We start from the raw sequence: 22,385 nt of genomic DNA, 5'->3' as shown, positions 1-22,385 counted from the left end.
TTTTTCACTTGTATGGATATTATGATAACTGCTATAGCAGTCAAATGCATACATGTTCATAGAAAGATTACACACATTAGCTTAGTCCCAATATTTGCAGTTTTCCTATTTCATACCTTTTCAATAAATGTCACCTCTGCGAAAACTGAGAAATTACTGTCGTGGCTATTAAATAATGTACTAAATGGCTGTTATGTTTTCTTAGTATTAAATTAAAATTCTTATAATATAACATGGTTTTGATGGTAGCTGCTTTAATTCCTATCATAGTAAATAATCTTTTTTTTCATCTTGAATATCAGTTGTGGAAAGAAAAAGGCGCATGCTATGTGAAAATAATTTGTGTTTGGCTTGATGCTTTTCAGTTTCATGCGCTGTGCTGAGAATAATGTTTGTTTTTTCTTTTTCTAAATTTGTTAAATTTAAAACTAATATTGCAATTTTTAGAGAGAACTTTTTGATTCAAAATTATCCACTCGCATTTCTGTGTCCACAAAAAAAAACACCCAACAAATATAAAGTTAAGTTAAATATAACTTTACATAAATATATATGTAAAGTTTTACAGTTTAGAGTGTTTTATTCAAGGATTTTGTACTGAATTTAGATGCATAATAAATTATTTAATTTAGAGGTGCATCAGTTTTGGTTTGGTTGACTACTAAATTGTCTGCCATTTTTTGAGCCATCTTACCAGTTATTACGAAGAACTCTTCTCACAAGTGGAATATATTTATGAAGAGAAAAGAAATCGTCTTTTACCAGAAACATTAATTTGTGGAAAATATAAATATCTTTGATAAAAAGAATTATTTCCTGGTTATTCAATTGTTAATCTATATATCGACTGGTGATCTCTGTAATATACACAGTATTTTTGAGCTAAAAAAGTCATTGCAAGGAGTAGTATACTTTTTATTATAAATTCACAGTATTAATGGTTAATGACACAGTAATAATAATTTGACCAATCAGTATTTTTATATGTCTTTCAATTGACCCTACATTGATAGCATTTCTTTAAAACATTAATTTTTCATAAACATTTCAAAATAGTGATCAAATTTATCAGTTGATTGGCACAGAACTGCGGAATTTCGCCATTTAGACAATAATAGTTCGCTTCATTTAGTTATTAAGTGGCATTAAAAATGTCGAGTGAATAAATTTTTAGGGTACCGGAAGCAAATCCAGCGCTCTCCATTTTCAAGTAACTACATATATGGATATCTGAATTATAAACACCTCGACTTGTAATATTAGCATTTCTTAATGGTAAGTTTTGTAGAAAGTTGCTGGATTTTCATTCAAGTAACCCTGAAAGATGTTTTGTATATTTCATACCTTGTTTTCATATATCATTATCTTATCCCATTTTTATTTCACCTTTTTTTTGGGCTTAATAAATAATATTTTTTTGTTTGTTTTACTCTTACTTTTTGTTTTTTTGTTGCTGTTATAAATCCTTACACCTGTAGTATTGTTGCGCAACTTTCTTTTATAATTTTTTTTATTAATCATAACTCGTGTGTCAATTAGCTATGTAAATAAAGGCAAAAAAATTAAATATGATTGATGTTATTATATTAAACATTTTCTTTGCATAAGGTGGTCCTTTTCCATACCACAAAGGTATGGAACAGTTGGTAGATCAGTTATTAATGAATATACTTATCGTAGTCACACAGGAGAAAGTGACCAAGCGCATTTTTTACAAAAACGTGATCATTGACTGTTTGATATCTTACTAGCTTAATATTGCCCTGAAAAAAATTCCAAAGAATTTCAAATTTGGAAGTATAATATATTGACTTCTTAAAAATGACTCGCTGCATTGATGTTTACTTTCTTGCCAAGCAAAAGTTTTGTTAGTTGGTCACTTTCTCCTGTACGACTACGATGTAAACAAATTGTTTCAGAGGAGTGAGAATGTGTATCCAAAACAAAGACTTGGTTTAAAAGAGTTAAACTTGTTTATTTATATACTTATGCTATCACCATCTTCCAGTGTACATGGCACTATGGTAAGTAGGCTATAGGCCGGACTTGAAGAAGATAAGCGTGGAGACGGCCATATAGATGGTGATGGCGTACCCGATACCCCAGGAAAAGCCGCGAGCGGGCTGCGGGACGACCACAACAGCGTACACTATCGTGTGTATGAACCGCATCACCGTGTACACCCGAAACAGCATGGTGGCCGTGCTTACAACCGGGTTGGTCAGGATGTACAGACCTGATACTATCATAAATATGGGGATGTTCTCCACATCGTTCAAGTGGGCCCTGAAATAAAATATTTGAGGTTGCACAGTTTGGCAGTTGTTAAAGTGGAAGTTAGCAAGAGAGTATGGACTAACTTTATCATCCGAACAAAATTATTATAATTTTTTTAATTAAAAGAGAAATATTTGTGTTTTTATTATTTAGAAAAAAAAAATCAATTTCATACTATTTCTGTAAGCCTAAGCGGCTCATTATTAGAAATTTATAAGTCAATCTGTATCAAATCTATTTTGAATAAATGAATTAAAATACAAGGTGACATCTTTAGGCTTCTCGCTTCTTAAAGTTTTTGCAGTAGGTTGTTGTTAAACTCTGCTAGAATAAATATAATTTTGTTGTTCTTTTGATATTATACAAAGATAAAAAATATCACACTTTTTTTTCTTCCTTTGAATGAGCTATTTGAATATGAATGAAATATTTAAAATGTTTGTTTTTTTCTAAGATTACTTGCTGTATGGAAAAGTTATTCAATATCAAATATAGTTTTAAAGGTTACCTTCTCACACGTTCCACATCTTCATCCAGCCGTACTTTTCCCTTTCCTATTACATCTTCGGGATTTGCGTGAGCCTGTCAACGTTGAACACATTTGAATGGAATATTAAAATATAAATTTAATGGAAAATTAACCTTTTCAATTAAAAAAAAAAAGAATTTGGAAGTTCCAGACTTTCATCTCAACATTGATCAAACTCGCGACACAGTATCTAGGGGTTCTGAAAATTAAATAGTGTGGTTGTCAATCGTGGGTAGAATTGGTGAATGTTACACGTGTGTAAAGTGATCACTCAAACCAACCTATGACTGTCGTAAGCTCTGTAAATGCCCAGACTTCCATATTCTTCTTCATCTATGTTGCGATGTCAAAAAATGTATAAAATCACCCCTTAGCGGAGATAATCCTGAAATAATCATCAAATCAAAAATAATAATCTTAAAATATTGTAAATTAAAAGGTTATAAGATATAACTATGGTGTATGTTATTGTGAAATTCCCAAATGTTTTAAAATACAGTACAATCAGTGATGGGATTCAAAATTTTCAAGAACCGGTTCGCCCTTTAGGTACTACCCCCCCCCCCTAAAAAACACATTTTTACATTTATTTATTTTTCGAGGAAGGCCGAGAAAAACATGGCACGATCAGGTATGCCAAATACTTGAAAGTGATCAGGTTAGGAGTCGTAATAATCGGCGGATACCCGCTGATTATTCATGCATCATGCATCTCCTCATACATACGTATAAGGAGATGCATGAACGTGGAAGAGGCAAAGAATGTTTGCAAAGACAGAGTGGTGTGGCGTTCTATTCTCTCTGCCTACCCCTGCGGAGAAGCGGTGTGATGGTTAGTTAGTTACTTAGTTTATTTATTTTTCATTCTGCACGTAAACAGAACATTCACATAATAACTGAGAATGCTCCGATTATAATAGTAGGTACAGATTTAGTAGTCAATTAAGAGTAATGTAACAATGTTTTAGTATATAAACATATAAATCATAATACTCGTATATATACAAGCTCTGTAACAAAGGTATCTACATCCTTTATGAAATAACTAAAAAAATAATAATACATAATGAACAGTACATAAAAGAAAATAACTAAAAAATAATTCACTCAGTTTTATTTAAATACTTCCAAATTGCCTTTTAGTTGTCGTCTACATGCTTTGATTTTCCTATTTTAATCCTAGTGTCATCAGCTGTGTGGTTACATTTTCTAAATCAAGTTTGTACTGATGGAACTGGGTCCCAGGTATCTAATGGGAGACCTATCGAATCAATCGTCATCAAATTAGCTCCGATACATGATCTCAATGATAATATTGTGTGGCAAAAATGTTTAAGGGCACCGGTTCTAACCAACCGGTGCCTAAAATTGCGAACCGGCTGAATCCCACCACTGAGTACAGTAAGAACTTACCATTTTCTTTAAACGCTGTCTCGTTGTTAAAGGTGACATAAGTAACATTTTGAAAACAAGAATGCTGATGTAGAAAATATATGTTAAGAAAAGAGGGTTTTGAAAAGACAAAATATTCTCAATAGCAACCATTTTCGTGTTGAACCAGTTGGCACACTAATGAGATAGTAAAGTTCTTTGCATGAAATATGAATGTATGATATAATATATGGGTAAAAACAATATCTTCATAAATGTTTCAGACTTTTTCTAATATAGTTTGTTTGGAATATAGCATCACATATTTCATAATAATACTAGTGAAATAAGTAATGAAATAGGTTTTTTGAGTATTTACGTAGGTACTTCACTAGAATTTAAAACAGGGCTGGCCAATTCTTCCTTGATTACAGGGGATTTATATAATATGATGATGGGTTGCCAAATATTTAAGAAAATCACATATATTTTTTTAAGGATCTAAAATTATCTTTCACCGTTTCACACTCGTGAGCTGTGAGCGAAAAATTCACTGGTCAGCGCAATTAGCTTTTACGTTGGATGTGGATCTGAACACGCGCGGGTGTGTTCACTTGGCGTTATGTCCGCGCTCAATCACATTTCATATCTTTAAACACAAAAAACGTTTCAAAATTACGAGTGCATAATTAAAATGCAATAAAAAAAATAGATTCGTTTGGACCAAATTCTTGAAAAAAATCCGAGTGTGAAGTGGTTGAGGTACCTTCGCATTACCTTGCATAAGTGTTTATGAGTATGGGTATGCAATCCTTTAGTGCCCTAGTCATTGCTTCTATTATTCTTTTCATCTCATGTAGTAACTACTATTCCATCTCTGTTTCCTGTCCCAGATATCAGCAACACCTTCATTCTTAGCACATTCACCATATCAGTATTCCATCAAATATCTTCCGGATGCGAAAATCGGGGGCACAAGGCCCTTATTAATCTACCAATGAGTTAACACTGTGTTGCTCTAATGCTTGGCCTTATTGCACCACTTGGTTTGGGTAGGGGCCAGATAAAGAAAAATAAGTTGTCTCGCCTGAGATCTATCGAAGTATGTAGTAAACATATTCATTCAAAATAATTTTCAATTATAAAAATACTTTGCTTAGTGTCCTTAACTCAAAAACTAATTCCTTTCAACAAGTTTATATAACTACTACTATTAGTACTATGTAGCTACAGCATCAGCATACCAGTCAACTCTACCATTTACCACTGGCAGCTGGTTGCTTAAAGTAAAAAAAGAATATGTAAAAAGAGTATTAGATATTGCAGTGTCCATTAACATGATTTTAATAATAAAAAGTGATTCATCACTTTTCTTTATTTTAAACTTGATATCCATTAATCATATTTGATAGATTAATTTTATTATTTATTAGCCAGATCTGAAAAGATATCACTGGTTAAATGCCAAAGGCCTACAACGCAAAAAGAAATTAAACTCTTTATTCCAAAAATTGTATCTAAATCTTTAATAACTTACCAACTATACTGATAAACCTTATTGTAATTATAAAAAGTAACTTATAAATTATTACAAAAACTCACTTTTGTAAATAAAAACAAGAGGTAAAAAATCACTCAATTGTTTTAATCCCCTTGATAATCTAACCCTCTCGGGTTAGATTATCAATTATAACCCCCTCTAGCTCGGTAGCTATATGCGCTAACAACTACATTACAGAGGTAGAAAAAATAAGTAAACGAGAAAGATAATGTGATTTTTAAAAAAATTAGAATCATCTCTCTTTTTAGATAGAAAAGATAAATCTTTGAAATTTGTGTTTGTATTGAGTAACCCTATATTCTGTTTATTAACTATGAACTTTGGTTGGACTTTGTTGTCCATAGTTTTTTTTGCAGGCCAAGCACTCCGGTACAAGGTAAATTAACATTAGAATTTAGAATCTAAATTTGTAATGAAATACAATGTCAGTAAAAAAATTATCTACCTGGTGCAAACACCATTTTTTTCATTCAATTTCAAAAAATATGAAATTATGTAAAAATATCTTTAAAATGAGAATACAAATGTAAAGTACAGTCGAAGTCGGTTACAATGAGGAAGACGGGACCGACTGAATTTGTTTATTATATCCGAGAATAGGTATTTTTTTTTATGAACATACCCGATCACATGATGACATAAAATATCTGGAAAGGTCACATAACAGGATATTTCGCAATTCAAACAAAAATACACAATTCATATGGATAATTTTTAAAGTAAGTAGCTCATTTATATAGGGATAATTTTTTTAAACCTGAGAGAGGGGGGGCTACATGAAAAACAAAATCTTATTCTGATTAGAATATTAATTTACGTATGCTTATTCCATAACATAAAAATATTTATTATAATGTATGAATATCTCAATAATATTGACAGCATGAAAAAAGAAATACTCAATATGAAATTATTTGTACGCAGAAAATGGGAATTTTTGGTGGGCCATTTAAAATTTTTTGCTGGGCCCGATGTTGGTGTTCACTGGTCTTAATAGCAATCTTCAAGTATCTAATAAAAAACATACTCCACAACTGATAAGATAAATAATGAATAGTTGCATAACCTTTTTTTTACAATTATTCTTCTAACCCTTATATTGCGTATAAACGCAACCCAATGGTACAAAGGGCACTGCATCATATTGAGGCAGTGTTAACTTGATCGTTAATTGTGCAAAGCCAAGGTAATCAGCCCTGCGCTTCAGGTACCAGTCCAGGGAGACATTAAATAAATATTTATTTATTTATTTATTTATTTATTTATTGTAAGGCCAACAGACAATTTAGTATAACATAAATATACATTCAATTAAGTAATATTTGTAATGTCCAATTACAGGCTTTAACATAATTGTTACAAATAAGTAAGGTACCTTTTTGTTTCTGTGCGCATACATACCAATGTTCATAATTACATGTAGAAATGCATACACCATTCACTGGTATGATAGTGCCTTAAATGAAAAGTAGTGTAACTTATTTTTTCCATAAACATAATTAAATTAAATTTCATGAACGTGATATGCATGCGCATGCGCACATAGGTACACGGTACACATACATATATATATACAAATAAGCAATAATAATTACATACTATTTTCAAGATTAAAGGATTCTTCAATTACTTTCTTAAAGGATTGTAGTGTAATATTGAATATATCGGTATTCTCATATTTATTATTAATTAAATAACAGGTTCTGTTAATGAAAGAATTTTGATATGACTTGGTATTACATTTCGGAACGTGAACAATACTTTTGTTTCTTGTCTGGGTCCCAGGAACCCTAAACCCAATCTGTGACAAAAGCTGTGGACAGTCAACAAGATTATTAATGATTTTGTAAATATATATAATATTGGCCATGCTTCGTCGGAATTTAAGTGATTTTAGGTTAAGTTTAGTAATAAAGTCACTTGCTTCACTTTCTGGAACTTTCATCGCAAATTTACAGTATGATATAAATTTTGATTGAATAGATTCAACTCGATCGATGTATTTTTTATATTGAGGGTTCCAAACGGGGGAAGCAAATTCCAAATGGCTCCTTACGTTAGTATAATACAATAATCTAAGAGTATGTATATTGGTGGATTCTTTGCCTAAACGAAACAGGAAGCCCAACATTTGATAAGCTTTTTTGACAATCGAGTCGACGTGAGCTTCAAAAGTTAATTTAGAGTCCAATATAACACCGAGATCGCGGATCTCGGTGACTCTAGAGAGAATATGATTATCTAGCTTATAATTGTGATTAATTTTAAGTTTGTTTCTAGAAAATGTCAACACAAAGCATTTGTTAGTATTTAATTTTAAATGGTTAAGTTTGCAGTATTCGCTAAGTCTCTCGAGGTCACTTTGGAGTTTAATACAGTCTTGTAGTGAATTAATTTCAAAATATATTTTCATGTCATCGGCAAAGAGCAAGAGATCAGCGAATCTAAAACATTGGCCAATATCGTTTATAAAAATTAAAAAGAGTAAGGGCCCCAAGTGTGATCCTTGTGGTACTCCAGAGGGTACGCTTACAACCTCTGAGACAAACCCATTTATTGCCACAGACTGGAGTCGGTCACTAAGGTAGGAAACCAACCAACTATAGAGATCACCATGGATACCCAAACTCGACAGTTTAGTTAATAGTATCTTGTGTACAACGCTATCAAAAGCTTTGGAATAGTCTGTGTAAATTGCGTCTATTTGGTTTCTTTTGTCCATTGCCCCTAACACAAACTCCAAAAAAACCGTGAGATTAGATGTCACAGATTTACATTTTACAAAGCCATGTTGATTCTCTATAATTGAGCCCTTAACAGCGCTATATAATTTATTGTAAATAATTTTTTCAAAAATTTTACTCATAATACAAAGTTTAGAGATAGGGCGATAATTTTTGATGTCGTTTTTTGAACCAGATTTAAATATTGGAGTTATGTTTGCACATTTCCATAGATTTGGAAATACTCCTTCGTTTAACGAAACTTTAAAAAGCAATAAAAGAGGTTTTGCAATCTCGTAGCAACACATTTTTATAAAATATGAAGGAATATTGTCACTTCCTCCACTTGCATTGTTAGAAAGATTTTTAATAATACTAATAATCATTTTTAAAGAGACGGAGATAGTAGATATTGATATAACCTCATTGTTTATTTGTAAATTTGTATAAGGTAAGGGTAAACTAGGGATATGATGATTGAATGAAGAAACAAAATGTTCGGAAAAGAGCTCACATATTTCCTTGGGATCATCTGCTATACTGTCACCAAGAGTCATGGTTTGCGGCAAACCCTTATTTTTACGCTTGTTTTTAACAAAATTCCAAAATTGTTTAGGATCTTGGCTTATTTTTGACTCGGCATTATTAACAAAAATTTTAAAGCAGTTCTTGGCCATTCTTTTTTGTCTTGCGCGTAAAATATCAAAATCAAATTTATCAAGAGGATTGTTAAATTTCTTCCATTTTCTAAATACTTTTAGTTTTTTTCTGGATAATTTAATCAAAGCAGGGCTATACCATACTGGGTAAGAATTATGTTCATTGCACTCTCTCGTGGGAACATTAATAGCTATAATTTCCCTTAAATGACAGTAAAAAAATTCTACGGCCTTATTGGTTGAGAGGTTCAAAAATTCACTGTTCCAATCAATATTCCTCATGCATTCATTAATGATGTTATAATCGGCTTTTCTAAACAATTTAATTGTACGGGATTGCCTTGGCATTGGAGTATAAACCAAAGGTTCTATATCGATAAGTAGAGTAAAGATCATAAAGTGATGACGACATTCGGGGATTAGAGTTTAGAAGAATTAGTGACGATTAATTTTAGAGAGCTTAAAGCAAGATCTAGGTATTTATTATTACTATTTGGTATTGAACAGTATTGAGATAAACCAGTAAATGACAAAGTATCTGAAAATTTTGATATAATTGATTGAATATGAAAGTAAAAGCCACCCATATTAATTTTGACCCCCCTGGGAATCAAACCTGGGACCTCCAGCATGGTAGCCAGATGCGCTAACCACTACATTACGGAGGCGGACAAAAATGACGATATATATTCATTAATCCATATCTACTCCCTATGTGGAGCATATGGAGTCCACGAACTGCCACCAGGCTCTTCTGTCAGCTGCCAGCTACCTTGCATCCTCCCAAGTCAGGTCCGCATCCTGAAGTTCAGACAAGAGCTGCCGACGAATTGTCAGCAGTAGACGTCCTGAAATACGCAAGCTTTAGCAAGAGCTAAAGGCAAGTATGCGAAGCACGTGCTAGGCCATATGGCCTAGCCAACTAAATCACATTTTTGATGCCAATTGTGATCATGGGTTCCTATATCCTATCCCGTATTTTTTCGTTGTAACAAATATAGTGGATGAGGCAGGCAAGATATTGCTTACTTGCCCCATGGTTTCACTTTTAAAAGTTTTTTTGGGCAAGTTTTTTTGTTGTTGCATTTATTATTGTGTAATTATCTATGTCAATAAAGGCAAAAATATTTTATAGAAGAGAAAATGTTTGAGCTTATTAAAATGAGCATTCTCTTTGAAGGTGGTCTTTTTTCATACCACGAAGGTCATTAGGTCAGTGTCGAATGAATATGTTTTGAATATTGAAAGCATTAACTTTGTGGATCATATTGATATATTATTTTGAGAAGTAAAAAGACTTTGTTTTTTGATCCACTCACATTTTTATTAACCAACTAGTTTCGGCAACAACCTGTTGCCCTCTTCAGGGTTTAATTTATGACTAAAGTTTAATTTATGACTCATAAATTAAACCCTGAAGAGGGCAACAGGTTGTTGCCGAAACTAGTTGGTTAATAAAAATGTGAGTGGATCAAAAAAAACAAACTCTTTTTATTTCTCAAAATAATATATCGAATGAATATACCTATATAAACATATTGTTTCGGAAGAGTGAGAATGTGTATTGAAAATAAAGAAATCGGAGCTTAAATAAAAGGCTTTTATACAAAATAATTTGTGAAGTGAGAAGATAACCATAGATTTGCTGTTTTTTTTTTTAATGTTTGCATAAAGATTAAAATGGATTTGATTGCAACCCAAGAGACCTAACTAGGACAGACAATATCGAAACGCATTTAAACTATGAAATTTTGTATAAATTCTAATTATTATTTTGTTTGTAAATAAAAATAATACTTGACACTGGCAGAAACATCCTTTCACTGGGTGGCTACCAAATAAATAATTAAAAAAAAAAGATTAAAACATTTATTGATACATAAAAATACTCAGTTTATTTTAAAACAATTTATTTAAAATTAACAAACAGAAAACATATGTATAAAAATATAAAATGCTTTTAATTATATATATTTATTTGATTACATACTCATTTAAACACTGAAACTATGAAACTGCATACCATTTGTAAAAACAAATAATATAATTGTTGAAATTACTGCAGGATTATTGATCAGGATCAAACTGATCTATTTTTCAAAATAGATCAGTTTTATCTCTGACACAATCACATTTTTATTCACATTATTAAATTTTAGGTTAATTTATAATATAGTGAACAAAACGTTTTTAAAAATGTACAAAAATTCCTCAGGGCAGAAACGGTTGAATTCACAAGAACAGACTTACCAAGAGGTTAAGAGATGTGTGAAATAACAAAAATAAATAAAAATTGAATAATTTAATGTATTTTTGCAAAATAATTTGTTCTTGAGATAGGTCATAGTGCAATATCACGTCAAATTATGTATTTATAAAAGATTTCAACTTCTTTATTGTGCACTGATGCTGCCACTGTCTTCCAGAGTTGGCAGATTATAGGCCGGATTTGAAGAAGATGAGAGTGGAGACAGCCATATAGATGGTGATGGCGTATCCGATACCCCAGGAAAGGCCGCGGGCGGGCTGCGGGATGACCACAACAGCGTACACCAGTGTGTGCATGATCCGCGCCACAGTGTACACCCGGAACAGCATGGTGGCTAGCCCCACGGCCGGGCTGGTCAGGATGTACAGACCCGACACTATCATAAATACGGGGATGTTCTCCAAGTCGTTCAAGTGAGCCCTAAAAAAATATATGAAAAAAAAGTAAGTAAAAATCAGCAATCAAGGTCAGGTAAAGGTTCAAATGACATGTGCTGATATATAAAATTATTTATGATTTAAAAGTTTAAGATAACTGACTTCGATCCGATATTAAATAAAATTTATTTTTAAAATTTTATTAAAGCTTAATAAATATTTGTTAAATTATTTTAGATTTTCACTTGTTTTATGAATAGGCACCTATAAATTAAATAACTACATACCGTAGAACGGGGCTACTTGAACTTTGATGTGTTACTTGAACCCAGTACAAAAAAAATTAAAATCTGTATTTGGTCTACAATAATGAACATATTGTGACAATAAGTGGTCACCTATCAGGGAAAAAATGAATCATGTCGATACGTTCATTATTGTAGACCAAATACAGATCTAAATATTTTTTTTGTACTGGGCTCAAGTAACACATCAAAGTTCAAGTAGCCCCGTTCTACGGTACCTTCTAATTAAATTCATACTATTAAAAAATGCTGGTAAAAATTCATGGCGATTTAAAAATTGATATGCGAAATAAAAAATTATTTAATATTCAAGATAGTTTCGAGCTGTTTGAATACAAATTACAGATAAATACATAATTAAAAATTCTAAAAGCAGTTTCAAGCTGTTTTTGAAGACATGTTTTTTTACACAGAAATTCCATATTAAAAGCAGGTTTGGTAGTTCAACATTTAGTTTTTGAGGTATTCTTTAGAAATTACCTTCTGACACGTTCCACATCTTCATCCACTCGCACTTTTCCCTTTCCCATTGCATCTTCAGGGTTTGCGAATGCCTGGAAAGGTTTTGAATACTTTAATAGGACATATTTATTAACCTTTTCTATGTGAGCCGATAGATTTTGGATTTTAATTTTTTTATTACTATTTTTATTACATAAATTGTATACAAATGTATAAATAAATATTTAAAGAACAATTTTAAACATATTTAAAATGTTTTTTGCAGAGACCCCACCAAGCCATCTTGTGTATCTTCTTAGTGGAGTTCTTTTTATATACATTTTTTATTGTTTTTAATCCATTTTAACCTTTTAATATACACACAAAAAAGAGAGAAAAAATAAGGGATTTAAACTATTTTACAATTTTCATAGAATTAACTCTTGATCATTTACCCATTCCTTTATTTCGCCATTTTTCCATATTTCATTTTGACCTCTAACCTCCGTCGGTAACAAATTAAAAATGTTTGGAACGATATATTGCAGTGTTCGACTCCCATATTTATTGTTAATGGTGTCTAATGAAACCCCTCCCCCGTGGATGATGCTTTCTCTCTCTCTCTCTCTTTCTCTAAGACAATAATTTCTCAGACAATACAATCTATCATTTTTTACTTATTGCACATTAATATTTTACACTATTTTCTAATCAAATTTAATTTACTGAAATGTCTAATTTAAATTTAAGAAGTTTTGTTTATGACTAGCTACAAATTACGAAATATGGTTTCTGCTTACTTAACTTGTGTTGGTTTCTGTTATATTTTCATAAGGTATTGTATAATTAGTGCAGCCTAACAAAACCGAAGTATTTAGTTACATAATTTTTATCAAGATAAAACATCATAAGTAATGTTTTATTAATCAAATCATTTTTATTTTATTGACGCTATTCACGTGCCTTCAGTTATGGAAAACTACAAACTATACCAGAATGATCATAATCTCAGTTTAGAGATAAAAGTAATCAATCAACAATTGCTATTCTAACCTTTTCTGCATACCAAAACTATAATAAATATAACCGCAAATTTAAAAAGGAAAACAGTGTCTATGTAGTCTTAAAAAACCCATACAAATTCCCAGCGACTTGAGACACCAACATTCACAAGGTTATACGATTATGGATGATTTATTTCTGAGTGCCCTAGTGATTGCTGCTATTCCTCCTCTATTTCTTATCCCATATTGCAGTAATATACTTCACACTGAACTCCTTCACATATCGCTCACTCCTTTCAACAACGTCATGTATCAAAAAACTTGATTTTTCAGGAGAAAGTTTGAAAATATAATACAATTTATTAAAAATAAATATCAACACACTTATTGAACTTTTTACTGTGCAATAGATCTTTTTAGGTAAAACCTGAATGTTTTTTTCTCCATTTAAAAAAATTATGAATATTTAAAAAAAAATAATTAAACAATACCTTTTCTTCAAAATGCAAAAACAACACTTTCTGCCCTGTAGCGGGTAAATATTAAGTTAAAAATATGCCACTTTTGCTGGGATGTAGTATATTTTCTGGGCATTCCGAAAACATGCTCAACTGTAAATTGACGATTTTTGATATATGACGTTATTGAAAGGAGTGAGCGATGTGTCATCAGCATCTATCAATCAGCAGTTGTCGATCATGGATAGAATGGTAAATATTACTCAGTGTATAAAGTGATCACATAAACCAGCTCATGACAAAGTTGTAAGCTCTGTTAATGCCTAGGCTCCCATATCCAATTTCAATTTTATTATTTTTATATCCTTATATATTGAGATATCAATAGGAACATTTTTTAATTAATTTTACACGTTGACTGCCAACTACGAGATAACTCGTAGATTAAGTACCTTGCTAGGGTGCCGACTACGAGTTATCTCGTAATATGTTTACTTGCCATATTCGTGCAGCTACGATAAAATTTCTACTATATCAGTGCTACTATGGATAGATGGCTTCTGGGAAGAGAACAAAAAATTAATGCTGGCTTGCATGAACAGAAAATTTTATTTATTGTTTCGGCATTAACTTTGTGGTAAGACATGTTACAATGATTAAAGAAAACACTTGTAGTCTATAATAAAACTCAAGTGGTAAAAAACGAAGTGTTTTCTTTAATCATTGTAACAGAAAATTAATTAATAATTGAATACAAAATCAAGAAGCCAATCTCATTTAAGAATGTAATATGATTAAATGAATTTGGCTTTTTAGACTGTAATTCTGAATATTGCCATGGCAGTCAATGTGTTAAATAATGTATACTTTATATTAATTGATATGATAAAAGTATTTAATTTTATTTAATATAAAACAAAATTGTTTCTTGTTATGTATATTCATATTATGTAGGTATTAAGTTGATAACAAGAGTGATAAGAATGAACAAAAAATATTATTTGATTAATCATGACAAAGCGGTTTCTATATTTAACGAATACCAAAAGCCAAACACCTACCATCAGTAGTTATTGTATTTTATATTTAAGATAGGATTAGATATGGAAGTTAATGTTTAAATTTGTTACAAAGCAAATATTACATAAAAAAGGGATGACTGACTTCCTTACAAGACGGATCCACTAGCGGTTTCGAAATGCCAAAGTCATTAGAAATAAAAAGCCAGATGTAAAGTTATCTACACTTCACAGTTAAATCGGTAACTTCCGTATGAAATCTCTGCCCTGGTAATTAACAATAACTTATGAAATAAAATGGCCACGGCTATTCTCGTAAGCAATGGGAGGTAATACGAGTGCGGGTACGCAATTCCGAGCGCCATAGTTAGTACTGCTGTTTTCCTTTTCCTACCACCTATTCCTCCTCCATTCTCTTTCCCAACAATTGATGATAACGTTTTAATAAGTTTTTGTTTGATTAGGACCTCAAAAAAAATATTCAGGAAAAAAAACGAAATTGTTCGAAAATCTTACAATCTTTCATGAAAATCAAATCTTTCATTTATAATTTGTATCTTAAAGGTACATTTTAAATATTATCCATCATTTTTAATATGTATATTAAAATACTATAGATATAGATATTTAAAAAAAAAATGTTAAGCTCCGATGCGGATGCAATAAATAATTTTTCAGCTATGACATGAACGACAGAAACAAAAAACATATAATGTACATATATTCTAATAGGAATCATATGACCCCAGACCAATTTCTCGAGTTGGCCTTGAATTTTAACGCTCGTGCTAGCCCTGAATAAATATTACGTGTACAAAAGATGCGTCGAAATAGGGTGTATTCGTAAACAATATGTTTTACATATAAAGCTTACTTTTTTAGAAAGCCGCTGTCTAGCAGTCAGAATTGCCATTGTCAACATTTTCAAAACGAGAACGGAAACGTAAAATACGTATGTTTTGAACAGTGGATTATTTAATGATATTATATCACCGATAACAGGCATTTTAACAGATTTGTGGTCGACACCCGATTGAAGACGAATTACACGACTGACCCCGCCCGGAAACAGAGAAACACTACCAAAATGCCAAAATCCGTATCCAAATTATTCATATGAACACTTTTTATTAGCGTCGTAATGTCAACTCTATCGCTGACCACTGTCAGTCCATCGTTTTTATTTAAAAAATATATACATATAAACTCCATTAAAAAAATGTTAGATATTTCACTCGTCACGATATATTGAGTATGATGGGAGTAGGTAATCAAGTATATTTTTTAAAATTTTATTTTAAAGAAATAACCCGCAAAGCGTGTATTTGAGATGCTTGTCTGCAGGTTGGATAGTAAGGATAGGGGAGGTAAATGTGAAAAATACATCACAAACACCCAGACCAATTGAATATAAATCTTTCTTGAATTCATTTTGAAATTGGCGGGAATCGAACCCGCGACACCAGTTTCGCAGTCGAGCGTCTACCCAACTACGCCACGGCGCCTGTCATACTGATATAATCATATTTTACTCTTTTCTTTAACATTTATTTAATTTAAAATAAGTTGCACGATACTAATCATTATTTTAAACATTAAATTAACATGCATCAATTTGATTTTGAGTAAGAATTTTTCGAGATATAATGACAGGAGAATTTTAGTGACATTTTCTTGAAACATTTTAATAAATCACTCACTCCTTTCAACCTTGTCATATGACATATACATATGTATCAAAAATCGTCAATTTTCAGTTGTGCATGTTTTCGGAATGCCCAGAAAATGTACTATATTGGGATATGCCGCTTTTGCTGGGGAAAAAGCGGCATATTTTTAACTTAATATTTACCCGCTAATACTAAATATTTTTCAAATGGAGAAAAAACATTCAGGTTTTACCTAAAAAGATCTGTTACACTTTAAAAAGTTCAACAAGTGGCTTGATTCTTATTTTTAATACATTGTATTATATTTTTAAACTTTAAAAACGATCTCCTGAAAAATCAAGTTTTTTGATATATGACGTTGTTGAAAGGAGTAAGCGAAATGTAAAAAGATCGATCTTCGAAATTTCGATTGTATCAAACATCCATCTCAAATTCCTGCTGTGAACTTTGGATATTGGACTTTATACACGGGTACAACAGGTACCTATAGCAATAGCGGACAGTTATGTGTAGACATTACTGTATATGTGAGTGGTTTTTTTTGTAGCTTTAGTGCATAAAAATTAGTAAATACATAATTCAATGAATACAATGTCGGTAAAATATTTACACCATCATCCCGTTTTGGTATTTTTTAATGTATGGATTATTTTAGCAAGCTGGAGTTTCAAATATCAAATTATGAAAAAATATTTTTAAACCAAATAAAAATGAACAAAATGAAACATTTTCAAAATGAAAAAAAAACATCTACGCCCAGTGGTGAATGGATTTTTCTCGTGATGTTATATTATTGGCTAATAAATTAATATGAAAAATCACAAGACTATCGATACGATTCTTACTGAAATCTGTAGATAAATAAGGGAATATGAAGGTTTAAACTTTAGATATTTGAATAAAACGAAAAACGGACAACGCTATACGTCATCAAATTTTACGTTATCGGGTGTGTTATGGGGCGTATCCCTTTATGTATCTGCTTTATAGAGCTGTAATACTAGTAGTGTGGATTCGTTTCTATGACGTCATTCGTTGCCAATTTACGAAAACAACGTTTTTACAAAGGCAAATTTTGCAAAAGAAAATAATGAATGAAAATATTGATTATATCGGCTGATATGAACACAAAACGAGTCTAATACAATCCTTTATAGGTTGAGTATGTTAAATTAGATATTCCTCTCGTCTGAAAATGATCCATTGGGTACTGTACTAAATAAGTTATATCTTAATCGCAAATCACGCGAAGGCTAGAAGACGGTAGGACAGGTGACATTCCAGGGTTAACATACAATAAAATATTAGCCAAAAACAATATTAATCGCGATCCCGGTGGTAACTTACCAATTTATCAAACCGCTGTCTGCCAGTCAAAAATGACATTATCAACATTTTTAAAGTAAGAATGCAAACGTAAAATACGTACGTATTGTATAAGGGATTATTGAAAGAAATTATATTGCCGATAAGTGCCATTTTCAGAAAATTTTGATTAATTACACCCGAAGAAATGGTTAAAAAAAACACTACCGATCGTTACAGCCGCGGTTTACTAACTAGAGAAGCAAAAAAAATGATAACGCTAACAGTTCGATTACTCTGTTAAGAGATTAATTTTGATATCTTGTAACCTTTTATTAAATAGGCATTAGTAATAGCATACTGCCTCCGTAGTGTCATGATCAGCACAGCACACTCGGCTACCGTTCTGGAGGTCCCGGGTTCGATTACCAAGGGGGAGTCAAATAAATATAAGCGATACATATTTTACTCTAATATTTATTCCCTGGACTGGTACCTAAGCAGAGGGCTGATCACCTTTCCTTCATGTGTTAACGATAAGATAACACTGTGTTTATATGATGCAGCGCCCTATGCATATTGGGATGCGGATAAGGGATTGGTAATAGCATATTAAAGAAATATAGATACTATTATCTCCGTTTTGTCAGAAGATATATACAATATTTTCTAACCATTATCCGCACCCAATGGTGCATAGGGCACTGCATCGTATTGACGCAGTGTTATCTTAATCATTACTTACATGAAGGTAAGGTGACCACTCATGCGCTTCAGGGACCTATCCAGGGTAATATTAAATAAATAATGGAGTGTAAAATCACTAATATTTATTTTCACCCCCCCTGGGAATCGAACCCGGACCTCCAGCACGGTAGCTAAACACGTTAACCATTGCACCACGCAGGCAGTATTTATATAATTATATTATATAATAGTGCCACATTATTATTTTATCAGAACTATCGCGATCACATCAATATGTATATTTTGCCATATTGGGATATTTATAGCCATAAAAAATTTATCATTTTGATGCATTCAAGTTAATAAACATTCAAAAACTTTTCTCTATAACGATTTTCGCGAGGACTAAAAATATCAAATAGTTTTGTATTTATGTATAAAAATATTTTTGGATGGTCAAAATTAGTTTTGCATTTAAAAAATATTGCGTCTTGATTTCCATGGATCAACACACCTGAACTTGCTACAAAACATACCTTTTTGGAATACCGCTGTCTGCCCGTCAAAATTGACATTACCAACATTTTTAACGTGAGAATACAAACGTATAAAACGTATGTTTTGTATAATGGATTATTAAGAGAAATTATATCACCGATAACAGCCATTTTTACAACTTTTTGTAGGTAAACACCGGCAAGACACACCCAACCTATTCACAGAGATATATAATATTTACTGAACGTAGACCATTATTTATCTGGCCGAGTAGTATAACGTATACATAGAAGCAAAGGCAATAATTTCCGAAATTTTTATTTAAAAATATAATTTAGTCAGCAGTTGGTATATAACATTTCAGTAGTAAATGCGTCATTCTTTCGTGGAATTATTTATTTTGCATTTATATAAAAAGCAAAAACAGCAGGCTATACACAAAATACAGACTCAATATTTTGAGTGTGTCCAAATCTTTGTTCGCAAATCTGGATTTTGTCCAAGTAGACTGGGACCCGAAAGTTATTTCGACTTCCATTTTTTTTTGAAGTTGAAATATCAACAACTAAAATGACTGTTTGACATATAAGTTAGAAGCAACCTTATGCATTTTGGAATAAAAAAAAACCAATTTGAGGATTCGTAATTTTAATGTTTTACTAAACACCTGTATTTTAAAGTTTTATAAGTCCAATTGTCATTTTAATATTGAATACCTTCTGGGAGATGTATGAAAAGTGCATCGAGTGCAACTACATTTTATTTGTTTTCTCCAAATCACTGCGATAGCAGAAAGGTGCTTTTGCTTCTATGCATTTAACATATTCTTTTGATGTTTTGATGAGTTGACTCTTCATACAAATTCACGTAAAAAATATACCTACCTACCATTACATATACACACAGCGGGTACATAAATATTAGAAGGATTATTTTGATTATTAAATTCTTTCCTTAAAATAATTTCTATATTATTTTGTTGGACGGTAATATAGGTGTTTTTCTAGCAAAAAATATATTTATTACGGACGTGACAGTTCACCATGTTCACTTCCTTTTGCTATTGCCATTGGTCGAATACTCGATGACTACTCTACTTTACAAGGAACGTTATTACACATTGTTATATGATGTAAACATACATATTGTGTTGGGGCGCAGTCGGCACTCTTCTATTATTTTTTGTTGTGGGTACTACACACATACGCATTGATTGAGTGACAAGATCCTATTTTTAGTGAATCTCGTTTAAACCATATCCGCACCCAAATGGTGCATAGTGCAATTTTATGGGATACAGATGATGTAATTGAAGGAGATCAAAGCGCACACATCTATATAGGCAATGAAAAAGAGGAGGAATGTAGGACAAAATTCTACGATAAGATTAGGGCCCTCGAGGTCACCTGTGCTCGTGCTAGCTTGCGTGTATTACATTGTACATCGAGGTAATGAGCATTTTATTATTTTACTGGGTGCATACAACCTTTTAGGTTAATATACTCTCAATTATTACTAGTAATATTTGCGAGTATCTGACAAAACTGAGATAATGGTATCTATATAGTGCGACATTACTATTTTATCAGAACAATTACGATTACACGAATACGTATATTTTGGCATATTAGGATATTTATAGCCATAAAAACATATTCAATAATTTTGATGCATTCAAATGAATTCATTCAATGTTAATAATAAACATCCAAAAACTTTTCTCTATAACGATTTACGTCAGAACTAAAAAAAATACAGTTATGTATATTTTTGGATGGTTTTGCATTTCAAATCAGTTTTGCATTTAAAAATTGCGCCTTCCTTGCCATAGATGTAAACACCGTGTCCATGAACTTGCTACAAAACATACCTTTTTGGAATACCGCTGTCTGCCAGTCAACATTGACATTAACAACATTTTCAACGTGAGAATGCAAACGTAAAAAATGTATGTTTTGTATAATGGATTATTAAGAGAAATTATATCACCGATAACAGCCATTTTTACAACTTTTTGTAGGTAAACACCGGCAAGGCACACCCAACCTATTCAAAGAAACTTACAAACTGAACATCTACATATACCAGTGGCTCTTAACCGGTGCTCCGCGGAGCACTGGTGCTCCGCAAGTTTGTTGCAAGTGCTCCGCAAAATTATGAAAACAAAGTGGCTCATTTACAATGCGATTTAAGTTGCAAATATAATCGCTAGCTGGCAGCACCCTTGCAAAGTGAAGTTGTGTGCGCTCACCTCACAACAGCGGTCAAGATATCTTTTATTCTATATAATCATACTTAGAACAACTGAAAATATCATGAGAGTTTTGTATAGCAATTTATACAGACGGTGCTCTATCAATGGTAGGTTCATTGAAAGGATTTGGGACCCTTGACTTAGCAATTTGGATGAAGAAATAAGAGTAGCTATATCAAATATTAGACCAAATATCGCTGTAATTTGTAAAAGCTGATATAAGGTCAGGTGTCAGATTAAATAATTTTCTCTGCAAAAAGTTTCATCGGAGTATATATTTTTTTATGTATCTTTATAATAATTGCAATTTTAACCCTAAATAAAAAGTTAACTAATCAAATTTATTTTTAATACAAGTTTTCTTTGTATGTTTTTTGAATCTTTAGTTTTGGTGTACCTACCGCAAACTTTCCTTTTTATCAAAAGTGCTCCCTGAAATCAAAAAGGTTCAGAGCCACTGATCTATACCTATATTAATCTGGTAGAATACAAAAGCATACAGAATCAAAGGCAGGAATTTCCGAAAATTTTATTTGGAAAAATAATTTAGTCAGCTGTTGGTACATATATGATATATAACATTTAAGTAGTAAATACGCCATTCTTTCGTGGAATAATTTATTTTGCATTTACATTAGAAGCAAAAACAGCAGTCTAAACATAAAATTTCGACAGTTCAACAATATTCAACTGCTTTTGCTATTGGCCATTGGTAAAATATTCGATGAATCAGTGGTCTCCAAATTCAATAAGGATGTGAGCTACAGAAATTGAACTTGTCTGGTGAGCTACCTGTACAAATTCCCTCTTTATAGTTTTTTTTTCATCATCGGCCCTTAACGTAATATACAATTCAATATGTTTATATTAGTTCAAATAAATTAGAAAATCAGATTAACAAAAAAAACATAAAATATAATGTTTAAACAAAATAATAATTTAAAACAGGTGATAATAAAAATAAACATGATAATAAAA

The 22,385-nt window shown here is 31.6% G+C and overlaps 2 protein-coding genes across 5 annotated transcripts; both read right to left on the bottom strand.

The window, feature by feature from the left end:
* Nucleotides 1-894: 894 nt before the first annotated feature.
* LOC148307661 (microsomal glutathione S-transferase 1-like) lies at nt 895-4,421 on the bottom strand. Its single transcript, XM_088263012.1, has 3 exons — nt 4,220-4,421; nt 2,786-2,859; nt 895-2,286 (listed from the first exon to the last, which is right to left on the bottom strand). Exons 1-3 carry the CDS (start codon nt 4,349-4,351, stop codon nt 2,034-2,036), a joined length of 459 nt encoding a protein of 152 aa, XP_088119138.1. The 5' UTR covers nt 4,352-4,421; the 3' UTR covers nt 895-2,033.
* Nucleotides 4,422-10,975: 6,554 nt separating this feature from the next.
* Nucleotides 10,976-21,222, bottom strand: LOC148307660 (microsomal glutathione S-transferase 1-like). Of its 4 annotated transcripts, none has more exons than XM_088263010.1 (3): nt 21,024-21,222; nt 12,552-12,625; nt 10,976-11,809 (listed from the first exon to the last, which is right to left on the bottom strand). In XM_088263010.1, exons 1-3 carry the CDS (start codon nt 21,153-21,155, stop codon nt 11,557-11,559), a joined length of 459 nt encoding a protein of 152 aa, XP_088119136.1. In that variant the 5' UTR covers nt 21,156-21,222; the 3' UTR covers nt 10,976-11,556. The 4 variants fall into 4 exon arrangements, with proteins under 4 accessions (XP_088119136.1, XP_088119135.1, XP_088119137.1 ...); XM_088263009.1 differs by lacking the exon at nt 21,024-21,222 and adding an exon at nt 19,192-19,395; XM_088263011.1 differs by lacking the exon at nt 21,024-21,222 and adding an exon at nt 18,011-18,224.
* Between the last annotated feature and the right edge of the window lie 1,163 nt (nt 21,223-22,385).

Source organism: Brachycentrus maculatus, unplaced genomic scaffold (genome assembly GCF_059751285.1).
Source record: "Brachycentrus maculatus isolate JH-2025_06_01 unplaced genomic scaffold, ASM5975128v1 h1tg000195l, whole genome shotgun sequence".
In the NCBI taxonomy this organism is placed as follows: Eukaryota; Metazoa; Arthropoda; class Insecta; order Trichoptera; family Brachycentridae; genus Brachycentrus; species Brachycentrus maculatus.
The sequence above is the reverse complement of the archived record's forward strand: the minus strand, read 5'-3'. Positions and strand labels throughout refer to the sequence as shown.

What these genes read in the sequence shown, in the direction of transcription:
- LOC148307661 (XM_088263012.1), bottom strand. Translation starts at nt 4,351, where the DNA reads ATGGTTGCTATTGAGAATATTTTGTCTTTTCAAAACCCTCTTTTCTTA. An exon ending in GACAGCGTTTAAAGAAAATG is followed by an intron (nt 2,860 to 4,219) that starts GTAAGTTCTTAC and finishes CAACGTTGACAG; the next exon opens with GCTCACGCAAATCCCGAAGA. An exon ending in GATGTGGAACGTGTGAGAAG is followed by an intron (nt 2,287 to 2,785) that starts GTAACCTTTAAA and finishes ATTTTATTTCAG; the next exon opens with GGCCCACTTGAACGATGTGG.
- LOC148307660 (XM_088263010.1), bottom strand. Translation starts at nt 21,155, where the DNA reads ATGGCTGTTATCGGTGATATAATTTCTCTTAATAATCCATTATACAAA. An exon ending in GACAGCGGTATTCCAAAAAG is followed by an intron (nt 12,626 to 21,023) that starts GTATGTTTTGTA and finishes AAACCTTTCCAG; the next exon opens with GCATTCGCAAACCCTGAAGA. An exon ending in GATGTGGAACGTGTCAGAAG is followed by an intron (nt 11,810 to 12,551) that starts GTAATTTCTAAA and finishes ATATTTTTTTAG; the next exon opens with GGCTCACTTGAACGACTTGG.